This window comes from Bubalus bubalis, chromosome X (assembly GCF_019923935.1).
Source record: "Bubalus bubalis isolate 160015118507 breed Murrah chromosome X, NDDB_SH_1, whole genome shotgun sequence".
Taxonomy (NCBI): Eukaryota; Metazoa; Chordata; class Mammalia; order Artiodactyla; family Bovidae; genus Bubalus; species Bubalus bubalis.
In genome coordinates, this window is record NC_059181.1 from 64,168,826 (window position 1) to 64,185,124 (window position 16,299).

The 16,299-nt window shown below is 43.6% G+C and overlaps 1 protein-coding gene across 5 annotated transcripts in view; it reads left to right on the forward strand.

Moving 5' to 3' along the window:
• Window positions 1-16,299, forward strand: part of LOC102398431 (NHS-like protein 2) — a 91,306-nt gene that overhangs the window by 23,122 nt on the left and 51,885 nt on the right. The window contains exon 1 of one of the 5 annotated variants that reach the window (XM_006070034.4): window positions 8,681-9,615. The exons of 3 other annotated variants lie outside the window; for them this stretch is intronic. In XM_006070034.4, the coding sequence (XP_006070096.3) occupies window positions 9,588-9,615 (28 nt within the window). In that variant the 5' untranslated portion in view covers window positions 8,681-9,587. Of the gene's footprint in view, window positions 1-8,680; window positions 9,616-16,299 lie in introns of those variants that run through there. One more of the 5 variants, XM_044937130.2, reaches the window with a different exon arrangement.

Sequence of the window (16,299 nt, forward strand, 5' to 3'; positions counted from 1 at the left end):
AGTTGCAAGAACAAGGGTGTGCCTCAGTTTCCTTGGGCAGCAGGCCATGAGTGTGAGGATTCATGCGTAAGTGAAGGAGAGGAAGTCATCTCCAGCAGCCACTATTCTTCACACCTAATGCCTCAGCAGTGCTTTACAAGACAAGCAGTGTCTGCCACTTCTCCCACTCAGTTGCTCTCTGCCGTTCCCTCTCCTGCTGCTCCCTGTGGCTGTGCTTTACCTGCTCCCTGTGGCTTCTGCTTACTGCTATCTCTCTGGGCTTCTGGACCACCCCCACAGCTTGTGCTCTCCTGTCTGTGTTCCCCAGGGAAGGCATCTCTAGGGTCAGCTGGTCCCTCTGCATTCTGGAGTACCTGTCTGTCTGGGTCCTCACTGCAGAACCCTCACAGCCCACTGTGTGCCCTCAGAGCCAGCTGGCAGATGACTTCCCTTAACTCAAGCACAGACTTCCTAAATTATTCAGTCACAACCAAAAGAACAGTGCCTGGCACAGAGTAGCCACTCAATAAAATATTTCTTGAATGAATAAATAATAATCCAGAATCAAGAAATCACTTCTGTATACTTTGTTCAGAAGGGGCTATAGGTGAGGCAGGCACACAAAACACTGTGGGACCCCTCTCTAAGGTCACATTTAGCAAATTAATTACCTGGATTTCTGATATACTTCTGTCTCGAATGTAGAGGTGGAATATTATAAGGAGAAGAATACAGACAGACCTGAACTCAAATCCTGACTATCACTAACTCTGCAGCTTTGGGCAGGTTCCTTGACCTCTTCATGTCCTTACCAAAAAATGAGCCTCATAGTATATCTGGGGCTTCTCTGGTGGCTCAAATGGTAAAGAATCTCCTTTCAGTGCAGGAGACGTGGGTTTGATCCCTGAGTCAGAAGATCCCCTGGAGAAGGGATTGGCAACCCATTCAGTATTTTTGCCTGGAGAATCCCATGGACAGAGGAGCCTGATGGGCTACAGTCCATGGGTCACAAAGAGTCAGACACGACTGAGCGACTGACACTTTCACTTTCATAATACATTTATCTTATGGTATTATTAGGAAAACTAGTCTAGACAAAGAATGCAGTGCCTAGTACTTAAAGGTGTTTAAGAGGCATTATCTATTGTGGTTATTAAAGTCGTTTTAAAAAGTTAAACCTTCTGGCTTTATCCATTAAGCTCCCAGTAAATGAGAGCATGCTTGCAATTTTAGAGATATGCTTGAATGTCTCAAGTCAAATTCTCCCAGGCACCACAAACATTTCCTCTTATTGATGTTTGTTACCAAAAGAAAAAGCCTTTTCTTCCTTTTCTTTCTGTTCAGCATTTAGCTTTGAAACAAGGCAAGTCATCTCATCAATTTGCAAATGTTCCTTTCAAATACTTATGAATTCTGTCTCCTTCTGATAGTTCCACAACCTGAGTTCTAATTTATTCCTTGGACTACTTCCCTATTTTTTTAAAATTGATTTCCAAGAAAGGCACCTTCCCAGCAGACTGGAACTCTAGTCAGGTCTCCAAATGGCAGGAGTGAGGGTATCTCCATCTAATACATCAGCAGTTATGTCGCCTCCCTGGTGCCTGGCCCTGTGCTGTGAGCAACATTATTTCTTCAGTCCAGGAGTCAAGGTAGTAGGTGAGAAAGGGACCACTTAACATTGCTTTCTTCCAAACTCTATTCTCTAGGGTAGGGATCCCACAAATTGTTCATCTGCCCCGCTCTACACTGATGGATGTTGAGAATGTTTCTAGTTTCACCCAAGTACCAACAACGGGGTGATAAGCATTCTCATACATATATCTGTGTATATACTGGGGCTTCCCAGGTGGCGCAGTGGTAAAGAACCTGCCTGCCAATGCAGGAGATGCAAGAGACTCAGGTTCCATCCCTGGGTCAGGAAGATCCCCTGGAGAAGGAAATGGCAACCCACTCCAGTATTCTTGCCTGGAAAATCCCATGGACAGAGGAGCCTGGCTGTATACAGTCCATGGGGTTGTAAACAATCAGAAATGACTGAGCAATTGAGCATGCACATGTATGAATACTTACCTAGTCTAGCTTTATGAAAGTGCAGTTACTGGGTCAAATACAGTATGAATAGTTACTTTGGATAAATATCAGAATATTGCCTCAAAAAGCCTTTTAAAATTTACACTTCCATCATTTACCTCAACTATTGCATGCCTAGGTATATATCCTAGAGAGACTCTCATACAGGTAGACAATGACACATATGCCATGAATGTTCATGACAATGTTGTTTACAAGAGTAAAAGCTTGAGAAACAGCAGGAGGACAGATAAATAAAATCATTGATTATTGTGGATTAAAACAGTGGAATACTACACAGCATAAAAATGTCTGAACCAACATCAGTGTGACTATTTCTCACATATCTAATGTTGAACAAAGAAAGCACACTGTAGAAGGATAAATACAGTTCAGTAATAATTTGTATAAAGTTTAAGGATGTGCAAAACAATACTGTATATTGTGTATTGTTTATGAGCATATGCAGAGTATATTTTTAAACATGCATGTGAATCATAGCCTCTCAATTCAGGGGATGGCTGCCTTTGGGAGGAGGGACACAAGAGGCTTCAACTGACCCTGTAATATTTTATTTCAAGAAAATATTCTAGGACAAATACTGGGAAATGTGTTGTTCCTAATACTTTTCTGTATGTTTCAAATAGTTCAACATCTTCAAAACAGAAGGAGAGAAAAGCAGGGCAAAGATTCCCTCTACTCTTTTTGTGAAGATGAGAAAACTGAGGCTGAGACAGGTTCACAGCCCCTCTGGAGTTCACCCTTTCGTTCAGGAGCAACCAGTACACCAGAGAGACCAATAACCCCTATGAGAATGGAGCTCGCACCTTGACTCACTGAGAACCTCCTTCTGTTTCAGACTCCAGTATAAATCCTTGAAGTAGATTGCTTGGGTGATAACATTATGATGCTTGACTTCCTGACCTAAGAGGGTGACCACTGAATTTTTGCTGCTGCTGCTAAGTCACTTCAGTCGTGTCCGACTCTGTGTGATCCCATAGACGGCAGCCCACCAGGCTCCGCCGTCCCTGGGATTCTCCAGGCAAGAACACTGGAGTGGGTTGTCATTTCCTTCTCCAATGCATGAACGTGAAAAGCGAAAGTGAAGTCGCTCAGTCATGTCCGACCCTCAGCGACCCCATGGACTGCAGCCCACCAGGCTCCTCCGTCCATGGGATTTTCCAGGCAAGAGTACTGGAGCGGGGTGCCATTGCCTTTAAATGCTGGAGTCTGCCTGCCCACCCATCTAGGGATTCTGAGTGTACTCAAATCAAGTGTTTGGGGCAAATGTTAGATCCAATCCTGATTTGGTAACACCCTTTACCCTACCACTGCACCACAGATGCAAGGAAACAGGAATATTGCCAAGCTCTTCCTAGAACTGAAGTTTTGCCACAATGCCTCCTGCAAGCAGCATTGCCCTGATTAGGTGACACAATGGAACCATTAGCCCTTATCAGCAGCACTTGGTCTAAAACAGAAACTAGGAGGAATAGGAAGGGCAGTCCTCAGTGCTTGGCCCTGTTGCCATGGCCCCTGTTGCCATGGTTCCCAAGCACGTTTGCTTACTATTTCTTTCAACCATTCATGGCATCCATCAGCAAGCAGGACCTAGAAGCTCTCTGAGGCAGACCAGGGAGAAAGTGATTAACAGAAAAGGTAAGAGTGAGTAGGGAAGTAATTAAACAAATGAAAAGAATTTGGTGTATAGAAACATGAGGCCGAGAAAACAGTTTCTTTTAAGGACTGTTCTTGAGATGTGATGGATTGAGGTGGCTGGGTCAGAATTAGCTGAGAAGTGCCCATTATGCAGCTGCTTTGGGTTTCAAGTATAGCAACTCTGCGCCCTAGATTTTCCAGAAAAGTCCCAGTTTAAAGTATTGGGTTCTGTTTGTCAGACCCAGGATCCTGATTTGAGATTCAGAAAAATAAGGTCACTGTAGTTATAGTAGCTCTCTAAATTATCCAGGAAAAGCTGACTTAGAATTCACTCTGCCCCCACTGGGTGGCAGGGAATCCCCACAGTGCCTGCCCCTGGGCACTAAAGACCTGAGTAATGTGGCCTTTTATACTGCCAACAAGCATCAGAGTGCCTCCTTGCCCTCCACACCCCTGTAGCTCTCTACAGGGTGTGTAGCCAGAAAGGGATAGGTTTTGACCCCCATAAACCTAGGTTTCAATATTCTCTGCATTTATTCTGTCAGTTTGGTCAGTGCTCTGAGCCCCAATTTCCTCATCTGTAAAATAAGAACAACAATACCAGGTTTATTCCAAAGAAAAGTGAAGTCACTCAGTCGTGTCTGACTCTTTGCGACCCCGTGGATTACAGCCCGCCAGGCTCCTCAATTCATGGGGACTCTCCAGGCAAGAATACTAGAGTGGGTTGCCACGCCCTTCTCCAGGGAATCTTCCCAACCCAGGTATTGAACCCAGGTCTCCCGCATTGCCGGTGGATTCTTTACCATCTGAGCTACCAGGGAAGCCCAAGCAAACATCAAATGAGATGTTTACCTTTAAAGTTCAAACAAAAGTTAGTTATTAAAATTAATCCCTTCATTCATCCAGTAAGTGTCTACTACATGTGAGGCTTATATGAGGCCAGTCCTGGGGGTACAGACATGAGCAAAACAGACAAGGTCCCTGCTAGCATGGAACTTTTAGCCCAGGGGAGATGGCAGACATTAGCCAAAGAATCACCCATTCAGAGTTCACACAGCGGAGAGATGAGGTAGAGCTGTTCTTTCTAAAAGCTGGCTCTGGCTGCTTTGTAGAGTGAGGCAGTGAGAGAAGGGGCTGGAGGCCGCTTAGGAGGCTTCTGCCAGCCACAGTAGCGTGGGCTAGGGTGGTGGCAGTGGTGGCAGTGACGGTGAGAAGGGGTCAGATTCTGGATCTATTTTGAAGGTAGAAGCAACAGACTGGATGATGGACTGACATTTCAGAGCAAGGAAGAAGCAAGGAGGTATCTTAGCTAGCTGTGTCCCCAGGACTGGGGCCACTGGAGCCACAAAGACAGTCCCAAGGCTGCCGAGGGAGCCCATGTGAAGCTTGGGTTTCCTCTCTTCTCTGTAGCTCAGACGGTAAAGAATCCACCTGTAATGCGGGAGACATGGGTTTGATCCCTGGGTTGGAAGATCCCCTGAAGGAGGGCATGGCAAACCACTCCAGTATTCTTGCCTGGAGAATCCCCATGGACAGAGGAACCTGGCGGCCTATAGTCCATGAGGTTACAAAGAGTCAGACACAATTGAGCAACGAAGCACAATCACCCTTCTGTAGAATGGTGCAGTTCCCATCAAATCTGTTTGCTAGACTTGATCTTAATCGTTTAGTATTTAAAATTTTGCTTTATAGTTGATAATATAGGCAAATATATGGCATTCTGTCTTTACAATGAATGCAGATTTCCTCTTAATGGGAAATCCTTTGCTTCCAAATTTCAAATGGAAATTTTATTTCCAAATAAATTTTTAATTTATTTTTAATTGAAGGATAATTGCTTTACAACACTGTGTGGGTTTCTGCCATACATCAACATGAATCAGTCATAGGTATACATATGTCCGCTCCCTCTTGAACATCCCTCCCACTTCCCACTCCATCCCACCCCTCTAGGTTGTCACAGAGCGCTGGTTTGAGCTCTCTGAGTCATACAGCAAGTTCCCACTGGCTATCTGTTTTACAAATGGTAATGTATATGTTTCCATGCTACTCTCTCCATTCCTCCCACTCTCTCCCTACCCTCTGCATCTGCAAGTCCTTTCTCTATGGCTCCATCAAATGGAATGTTACTTTAAAAACAACATAGTTTCCATTCATTTAGGATGCTGAAAAACTTCTTCAATCTAGGTGATCTCAGGGCCAGCATATGTTCTTTAAATTGCATTCCTTTCAAAGCTCTGGCTTGGTATTTTTTTGTTCTGAGAGGCTGGGAGAGAAGAGGGCCTGAAAGGAAAGGGGGAAACAGGAAGGCCCAAAGACAAGGTTGAGTTTCATAACAATAATGGACCATACTTTATGCTTTTCAAAGGAATTTCATGCCAATTATTTGTTGTCGTGTTTTGTAATTCAGGACCAGAGGTATGTCCTGACTCCCAGTCTGGTGATTTTGATACTTATAGCACTGCCAAGTCCTTAAGTTTGGGGGCTAGGTGGGGGAGGAGCAGAGCTCTCCATGAAAAACAAAAATGTTTCAGTAGACGTACAAGGCCCTTCTTTATCCAAGCAATTTATTTCATTTGCATTGAGAATGATTGTTAAAAGAAAATTTGGTATTTTCCCACACCACTTGTCTGCTACACACATCAACAGGGCTTTCATTTCTCAGTCCTTGCAGGCCCACCCTTCAGAAGCTATTATCTGCTTGACAACTGGCTGAGACCTCTTGTCTCTTTTCCTCTCTCAATTAAACACTAAGGATTGAGGTTCCCATCTGCCCTGGAGCAGACAAATCTTTTGTTATACCTGTTTCCAAGAAGCTGAAGAGCTTTATTGCTTTCTCCAACCTCTGTAGTTCTCTTTTCAAAACACTTGACCCTCAACTGCAGATGGTGCATGAAATTGGTTTCCCAAACTTTGAGCAAGGCTCTCCAAAGCCTACTGTTTCAACCCTGCCTCCACCCATCCCTGAACCAGGAAAGAAAAAAACCACACACGTTTTCCTAAGTTGTTGTTTTTTTTTCCCTCTTTTGTAAGCAATCTCATCTTAACATGAATGTGGCAAACTCCTAGGGAGAAATGGTAGGATGTATCTCCACTGAGTAGGTTTTTCTCGCCATAGTGGATGGGGCTGACCTGGCCGTCTTTGATAATGCTGTGGGTAATTGAGCTTTATCCAGGATGGTGCCTTCCTCTTCTATGGGAAGACAGAGGGAGCCTCAGGTTCAAGCTGAGCAAGGAGCCAACAGATGTGGAGTGGCTCCCCATGCACAGGGTTTTGAGGGTGAGAGGAAAGGGAAGGTGAGGAAAGAAAAGGGCAGAAAAAGAGGAACAAGAAAGAGTAAGGTGAGAGGGGTATTTGCAAGTAGAAATAAAGCTATGAAAAGAATAATAGAACCTCTAATTTTTTTTGGTTGAAAAATATTAATACTTTTATATAAACTATTATACTAAATTATTTTCCAACATATAAAATTTAAACGAATGTAATGGTTTCATTATTGTAAAAATATCACATTTGTCGTTAAAACTTCAAATAGCACTGAAGAGTTTAAAGTGAAAAATCTGGGTCGGAGTCCTTCCCCTTCCCTCAAAGCCCTCCTCTGGCCCCCAGAGGCCCGTTAGTGGTAACAGTTTTTGTGCGTCCTTGGCAGACAGACTAGCTCTGTTCATATGCAAACTTAAGTGTGTTTTCTAGATGCATAAATGAGATCATACTATTTATTATGGCCCATTCCTAGCCCTTTTTTCCTTAAAATTAATAATAACTATCTGGAATTTTACCATTTCGTTTTTAATTTAATTTTGGGGTAGTTTTAAAACAAAGGTTTTTTTTTAATTGAAGTATAGTTGATTTACAATATTGTGTTAGTTTCTGGTGTACAGTAAAGTGATTCCATTATACATATATATATATTCTTTTTCATATTTTTTTCATTATAGTTTATTACAAGATACTGAATATGGTTCCCTGTGTTATACAGTAGGACCTTGTTGTTTATTTTATATATCCCAAACTCCTAATATATCCCTCCCCTACCATTTCCTCTTTGGTAACCATAAGTTTCTTTTCTATGTCTGTGAGTGTGTTTCTGTTTCATAAATAAGTTCATTTATATCATTTTTTACATTCCACGTATAAGTGATATGTGATATTTGTCTTTTTCTGACTTACTTCACTTTTTATGATAATCTCTAGATCCATCCATGCTGCTGCAAATGGCATTATTTCATCCTTTTATGGCTGAGTAGTATTCCATGGTACATATGTACCACATCTTCTCATTTATTTTCATTGAAGTATGGTTCATTTACAATATTTGACGTATTCCCATTTCTTCTCATAGAGATCTACTTCATTCTTATTAATGGTTGCATGACATCCCATTGTATGTGTGCCCTGTGGTGTGTGGAACCCTGTTGACAGACATTTAAATGAAATAGGGAGCCCAGAGCAGCACCACCCAATAGAAATAAAATGTGAACCACAAATGTGAGCTGCCTATAGAATTTTGAAATTTCTAGTAGTAGCCATATTTTCTTCTTGCTGATTTGAGATGCCACTTTTATACATGAAATTGTTTTGGACTATTTTATTTCATTCACCAATTTGCCTATTTCTACACCATTTCCAGTAGCCACATTTAAAAAGTAAAAATTAAAAAAGAACTTCTAGAAACAATTTTTAGCATAGTTGGTTTTTTCCATTATATATCTTGCTTCAGTTCATTTCCGTACTCAACAAAACTAAAGAGATGAAACTTTTATGAAAATTTTTAAAATACTTTAGTATAAGATAGTTTTTCGTTGAAGTATAGTTGATTTACAATGTTGTGTGTCAGGTATACAGCAAAGTGAGTCAGTTACATATATGTGTGTGTGCATGTATATATGTATATTTATATTCTTTTTCAGATTCTTTTCCATTATAGGTTATTACAAGAGACTGAATATAGTTCCTTGTGCTATACAGTAGGTCCTTGTTTATCTGTTTTATATACATTAGTGTGTATCTGTTAATCCTAAACTTCTAATTTATCCTCTCCCCACCCTTTCCTTTTCAGTAATCATAAGTTTATAAGAAAGAGATGAAAGTAATCTTAAGAATATATTTTATTGAATCCCATGTATCAAAAATATTATTTCAACATGAAATCAATAGTAAATATTATTAGTAAGATATTTAACACTCTGTTTCATACTCAGTCTTTAAAATCAGGTGTGAATTTTACACTTCTAGCACATTTCAGTTCACACTAGCCAATTTCAAGTGCTCAGGAGCCACACATGGCTGGTCGCTGTGGTCCTGGACAATGGAGGTCAACCAGACAGAGGCCCAAAATGTCACCCAAGTTGTGTGTCTCTGTGGCGGTAGGAATGGCTTAGAATGGCAGAAGCTGAGGATGAAAACCTCAGTGTCACCACTTGGGACAACTCCTGGGCCCTCTTGGGTCGTTTGTGTGTGGATCCCCATAAATTTGCTGTATGCTGCCCTGGTGCAAGGCAAAATAGCTGACCCATGCACAAAAAGCCCAGCTCCTTACCCCCTGAGGGGCTCTAGCTCTGCTGGCCACAGAGATAAAGAAACGACCTTGAGTGCTCAGGAAGTGATTATCTGGGGCCTGCCACAGGTTCCCCTTTCTTTGCTTCCAGAAGTGCATCTGTTCGCAGCTTCTCATTGCACTTAATGAGCATTGTACCCAATGCTCCATTTCCTTTTTTCAAAAGTAGAGTGATGTGCCAATGGGGCTCTGAGGAAAGCCCTTCACTGGTGTCAGAGAGGGTGTGGTGGGAGGAACCCACACTGTGGCTTACTCAACTGTAAGATCTTAACCCAGAAGCTCCCAGAGCTACTGTGTTCCCTGGTGGCAGTGGCAACAGCGATGGTGGCCCAGCCTAGAGCATGGAATGGTGAGCACGGGCATGATTTCATACTGCAAGGGGATTTGCAATGGGGTTGGAGGTTGGAGGTTGGCGCCTGGATGGGTGCTGGCAGTATGGGAGGAGGCAGGTGGCTGGAGGACACTGAGGACGGGGAGGCCATCTTTGGCCAGGTTTGGGAAGCATTTGGACTTCCCAGCAGGCTTGAGGGCTTGCCCCCAAGTTGGCAGGAAACTGAGAAATATGATTATCTCCTGCAGCACAGCATGCTGTCCCTGGGCAAAGGCAGTGGCCCCAATGCCCCCTGCCTGACTGATTTCCAAGCCAGCCCTACCCCAGCCTAGCCTTTCCCTGCTGGCCACGCATGGTGCTGAGCTGCTCCAGGGGCTCAGAGTGGACTCTGAAACAGGAGAAAGGGAGCTCTTCTTCACTGGCCCCTCTCCCAGTTTCCAGCGACTGCCTTACATGGGGGTGCTCAGCCTTCTTTATGATGCAACTCTCACATCCATACATGACCACTGGAAAAACCATAGCTTTGACTAAACGGATATTTGTCAGCAAAGTGATGTCTCTGTTTTTTAATATGCTGTTTCTAGGTCTGTCATAGCTTTTCTTCAAGGAGCAAACGTCTTTTAATTTCATGGCTGCAGTCACCATCCTCAGTGATTTTGGTGCCCAAGAAAATAAAATCTGTTACTGTTTCCACTTTTTCCCCATCTATTTGCCACAAAGTGGGACCAGATGCCATGATCTTAATTTTTTGAGTGTTGAGTTTTAAGTCAACTTTTTCATTCCCCTCTTTCACCCTCATTAAGAGGCTCTTTAGTTCCTCTTCACTTTCTGCCATTGGAGTGCTATCATCTGCATATCTGAGGTTATTGATATTTCTGCTGGCAATCTTGATTCCAGCTTGTGATTCATCTAGCCTGGCATTTTGCATGATGTACTCTGCATATAAGTTAAATAAGCAGGATGGCAATATACAGCCTTGACATACTCCTTTCCCAATTTTGAACCAGTCCATTATTCCATGTGTGGTTCTGTTGCTTCTTGACCTGCATATAGGTTTCGCAGGAGGCAGGTAAGGTGGACTGGTATTCCCATCTCTTGTATGCGAGACAGCAAAAGAGACACAGATGTATAGAACAGTCTTTTGGACTCTGTGGGAGAGGGAGGGGGGGATGATTTGGGAGAATGGCATTAAAACATGTATAATATCATATTTAAAAAAAAAGAATTTTCAACAGTTTGTTGTGATCCACACAGTCAAAGGCTTTAGCATAGTCAATGAAGCAGCAGTAGATGTTTTCTTGGAATTCTCTTGCTTTTTCTATGATCCAGCAGATGCTGGGAATTTGATCGCTGGTTCCTCTGCCTTTTCTAAATCCAGCTTGTATATCTGAAAGTTCTCTGTTCACATACTGTTGAAGCCTAGCTTGAAGGATTTTGAGCATTACCTTGCTAGCATGTTAAATGAGCATAATTGTACAGTGATTTGAACATTCTTTAGCATTGTCTTTCTTTGGGATTGGAATGCAAACTGACCTTTTGCAGTCCTGTGGCCACTGCTGAGTTTTCCAAATTTGCTGACATATTGAGTGCAGCACTTTAGCAGCATCTTTTTAGAATTTGAAGAGGTTCAGCTGAAATTGCATCACCTCCACTAGCTTTGTTTGTAGTACTGCTTCCTAAGGCCCACTTGACTTTACACTCCAAGATGTCTGGCTCTAGGTGAGTGACCACGTCATCGTGGTTATCCAGGTTCTTAAGACCTTTTGTGTGCAATTCCTCTGTGTATTCTTGCCACCTCTTCTTAATCTCTTCTGCTTCTATTAGGTCCTTGCCATTTCTGTCCTTTATTGTGCCCATCTTTGCATGAAATGTTCCCTTGGTATCTCTAACTTTCTTGAAGAGATCTCTCGTCTTTCCTGTTCTATTTTGTTCCTCTATTTCTTTGTATTGTTCACTTAAGAAGGCTTTCTTATTTCTCCTGGCTATTCTCTGGAACTCTGCTTTCATTTGGGTATCTTTCCCTTTCTCCTTTGCCTTTTGCTTCTCTTTTCTCAGCTATTTGTAAGATCTCCTCAGACAACCACTTTGGCTTTTTGCATTTCTTTTTCTTGGGGATGTTTTTGGTCAACATCTTCTGTGCAGTGTTATGAACCTCCGTCCATAGTTCTTCAGGCACTCTATCAGATTTAATTTGAATCCATTTGTCCCTTCCACTGTATAATCATAAGTGATTTGATTTACATCATACCTGAATGGCCTAGTAGTTTTCCCTACTGTCTTCAATTTGTCTGAATTTTGCAATAAGGAGCTTATGATCAGAGCCACAGTCAGCTCCTGGTCTTGTTTTTACTGACTGTATAGAGCTTCTTTATCTTCAGTTGCAAAGAATATAATCAGTCTGATTTTGGTAGCTTTCTGCCTGATCCTCTAAGCTGAGGCCTCCCAACAAGTTGAGCCTGGGCCGGAGTAAAAGTACCAGGAAGACAGAGCAGCTTCACAGCAAATCAAAGTCCCATATGCATACAGTGGCCTCCCCCCAGTTCCACTGTGCCAGTCCCCTTCTCCAGCTGACCAAAGGGTGGAACCCTGCTAATTAAGACTCATCCCTGAATGCCAGTAGCTTCGCATAGAGCTTGGCACATACATGGGAGCTACCCAGTAGTATTTTCTTGGATTGATGGATGAATGATCATGTTCTAGATTTTGTCTTTGCTGTACCACTTGCTCCCAAAGCCCTCAAATTAAAGTCTCTCATATCACTTTTGCTCCTTCTACTCCAGGCACCTCAGCTGCCACAAATCTCTACTAAGAAAAAGTCATGAGTACAGCCAACCCAAGGACTCCTGAGGGTAGGCTGGGAGAATGATCTCACTGTGCATTATTGCTTCTCTCTCTTCACGTTATTGCTTTTAGGGTCCTCTGGGCTGAATCATCCTACTTTGAGAATCAAAAGCATGGGATTGGATTCTAGTCTCAAGCCTGCTTTTTCCTATTTACATGACCTTAATCAAAAGTTACATAGCCTCTCCAAGACTTAGTACTCTGCTTTGTAAAGTGGAGCTGAAAATACCTATCTGGGATTGTGGTAAGGAATAAATGAGAAAATGTATTAGGATGAACCCTAAGAAATTGCCCCAAAACAGTTGAACACCAGCAGTTTTGTACAATTCAACCTAATATATAAAGTGCTTCCTCCTTTTCATCAGAATGCAGGTCAAACTAATAGTAGCAGCTACTCCTCCACCAATCACAGCTGCAGGCATTTCCTGGAGTACTTTGGCCTGGGAAATCGGGACCAGGTATTTTTAAGAGACTAGACTGGTTCATGGAAAGCAAAGGAGGTGAGAAACAGGGTGACTTCTGGCAGCTCCTACCTGGGAATGATTTACCCAGAAGAGCACAGTAGGAGTTGGCAGCTTCTCCTGACCTGGGCAGGAGTGCTCACTTCATAAGTCAAGTTCCAAGGCAGAGATGGCCTAGGACGGGCTTTCCTTCCCAGGAGCAGAGCCACAGGGGTCCCAGACCATCAGGCATTTGGGAGAAAATGAAAGCAGCTGCCTGCCAGCTTTTTTCTGCCTAGTGGCAGCTGTCAAGCCCAGCTTCTCTTAATCCAGCAAAGATTCAGGCCTGACAAAGCTCCAATTTGGAACCAACAGCCATGATGATCACAGTAGGGAAAGCCCTCTCACCATTCTACATATCTGCTACTCAATCCCAGCTCTATCTGTAAAATTCATGGGGTTTCAAGTGGGAGGGGCATGGGAGAAGTCCAAAGAAATGCCCAGTGACTGGCTGTGCCTTGGATACCAGCACTCCAGGCCGATGGAGACCACAGGGGCACTAAGCAGATATTTACAGAGTGCCTACTCAGTGTTTCCCAATGAGGGCACAATTGTCGTTTTGGTCAGTACAGTTCATTGTACTGGACTGTCCCATGCATTGCAGGCCGAGTAGCATCTGACAGCAAGATAAGGATAGGGTGCACCTTGTAAGCCTAAGAGCCAAGTGAGTCCCAGTCACTGAAGCTCAGGAGAATGGCCCCAGCAGAGTGGTGGCCTCTCCATCACTCTGAATGGCACCTTGAAGATGACTTTTTAAAGTAGATGCTCCACAACTGTGTGTTGGCCTGATGGCCATGAGCTAGCCCATGAACCCAGTGACTGGGTAATCTTGACTGGGCCAGTGGAGACGTGTAAAATCAGTCAGATGGGGCCTGGGACCTCAGGGTAGAAAAGCCAGGAAAGATATTCCCCCAGGAGCTGCCCGAATGGGGGTTATACCCCTGGCAGGCAGTGAACCACTCTGCTCAGGGACCCAAGCCCTGGCCAGCCTGTGCCAAAGAGTCCACACAGAGGGTGGGGCCAACTCAACCCCAGGCCCAAGTGCCAGTTACCCAGCATCAGGCAGGATGGGAGTGGGATGTGTGAAATTTTTTCAGGAAAGTATGATGAATCTCCAAGCTGAGCTACAGCGTTGACCCCGCCAGAGCACAGAGGTGCTTGACCAGGAGTCCATGTACTTGGATGGGAAAAAAATTACAACTTTATCTTCACTAACGTCTAATTGAAATTTTGACTTCCCTTCCATTATGAATGCAGCAACACCCTGCAGTTGTATTAGCACTACCAGCGACTTTGTCTCCAATTAAAACTGCAGAGATTTTTATATCTCATTACTCTTGCTGTGGGCTTCCCAGGTGGCACAGTGGTAAAGAATCTGCCTGCTAGTACAGGAGACTCAAGCGACGTGGGTTCGATCCCTGAGTCAGGAAGATCCCCTGGAGTAGGAAATGGCAATTCACTCCAGTATTCTTGCCTGGAAAATCCCATGAGTAGAGGAGCCTGGCAGGCTACAGTCCATGGGGTTGCAGAGTGGGACATGACTGAGCATACACACACCACCACATCACTCTTGCTGCAGATATCTTGAAATATCATTACACTCATAGCCATGAGTGTGGTAGTTACTGGACCTGCCACTAGATCATATTACTCAATATGCTAATAATGAAATATCTATTACTATATCACAAATTTTAAAGCATACATGTTTATAATAATCTTTAAAAATAATTGGCTTCCCTTGGTATCCTATGTATCTTATTTTATGCTCATAGAAACATTTCAAGAAAGGGTCCGTAGGTATCATCAGACTCCCCAAATGGTCCAAGCCATAAATGTGTTAAGAACTCCTGGGTTTGAGATTTGGCAGGAAGTCAGGCCAATTGTGGCCAACAGGGGAGGCCTGGATGCCAGAAGAGGCAACACAGGCTTGTGCTCTGTAGGCACCAAGAGGATACTAAAGGTTTCTAAGCAGGAGACTGCCCAAGATGGTGCTGAGGTGTCCAGCCTGGGATTCCAGAGATGGTGGTAGCATTAACAGAAATAGAGAAGTCAGGAGGAAAGGTCAATTAAGGTAGTGGGAGAGACTTTTGTTTTAAACATATTAAAATCGGGACTAAAAATTGGACATCTACGTGAAATTGTCCACCCAGCTCTGGAAAATGCAAGTGGGCAGACTGGGAGAGTGGCCATTGCAACAGAAAAGATTTGAGGGGGTCATCCTTCAAGATGGTCATAGAAGAGTTTAGAGTAATTGTAGCCTTCAATAGAAAAAAGACAGTGGGAGAAAAGAGGCCAAGGCAAGAGGCTGTCATAGGCTGGATTCTCTGGGAAACAGATTCTGAGACAGAGATTTGCATGCAGGTATGCAAGGAGAATGGCTTCTAGAACAGCACCTATGAAGAAGTAACTGAAGCAGGATTGGTCAAAGGAAGAGTTGAACTGCAAAACATAGTCACACTGGAGACCTTAGCTGATCCTATGAGGAGTTCTGAACTGGGATGTCCTTCATAGGGTCCCAAATGTGGCCGGGTGGCTGGGTCTTTCTCTTCCTACCACCCTTGCCCCCATATTTTGACTAGTCTTTGGATATAGGCTGCCCTCCCCTGGGGCATTTACTTGGATAGGGACTCAACTATGAGCTACCAGCCAACATCCCTAGCAACTAGGGGGATGAGTTCCTTGCTCCTGAATGAGGGAAGGGAAAAACTTCAAGTCTGCTGTCCCAGCCCTACAGAAAGTGCAGATAACTACCCCTAACCCTGCACAGGCCTTTGAGGAAGTCCCATCCTGCAGTCTACAGCCAGTTGTAGGACTCTAGGGACAGGGAACCATGGCCTAAAAGGAATTTGAGTCTTTGGTGCCTGTAATACAGAGGTCTCAGTATTTACTCCCACTTCTCCCATTTGGGGCTAAGCTGGGGGGAAGTTGGAGAGAGCTGAGCCATTGCTATCCTCCGCTGTTTGTTTTTAAGAGGTTACCAAACTGAGCAAACCAACCGCAGCAGAAACAAGTTCTGTGGCCTCTGGGTCCCTCCCTTCCCTTTGGGGTGACCCACATCTCAAAAAGGGGATGTCACCACAATTGAGGTGAGAGCCCTACTCACAAAGCCTGCAGTCTGTCCAAGAAATGATCCTGTTAGAGCTGCCAAGTAAAAGGAGGTTGGGCTTCATTTTGAAAGTGACACATGTACAAACTAGACTTTTGGTTTTGACATTTATGTCCGAAGACCAAAAAAGCAAACTAAATAGCAACCAAACTTATTAGGCACAAGCTCTTCCCAAAATGCAAAATCCAGAAAAATTGATTCATTTGCTCATTCATTCCATAAAAAAATAACAGGCTTTGAGTTTGCAAAATG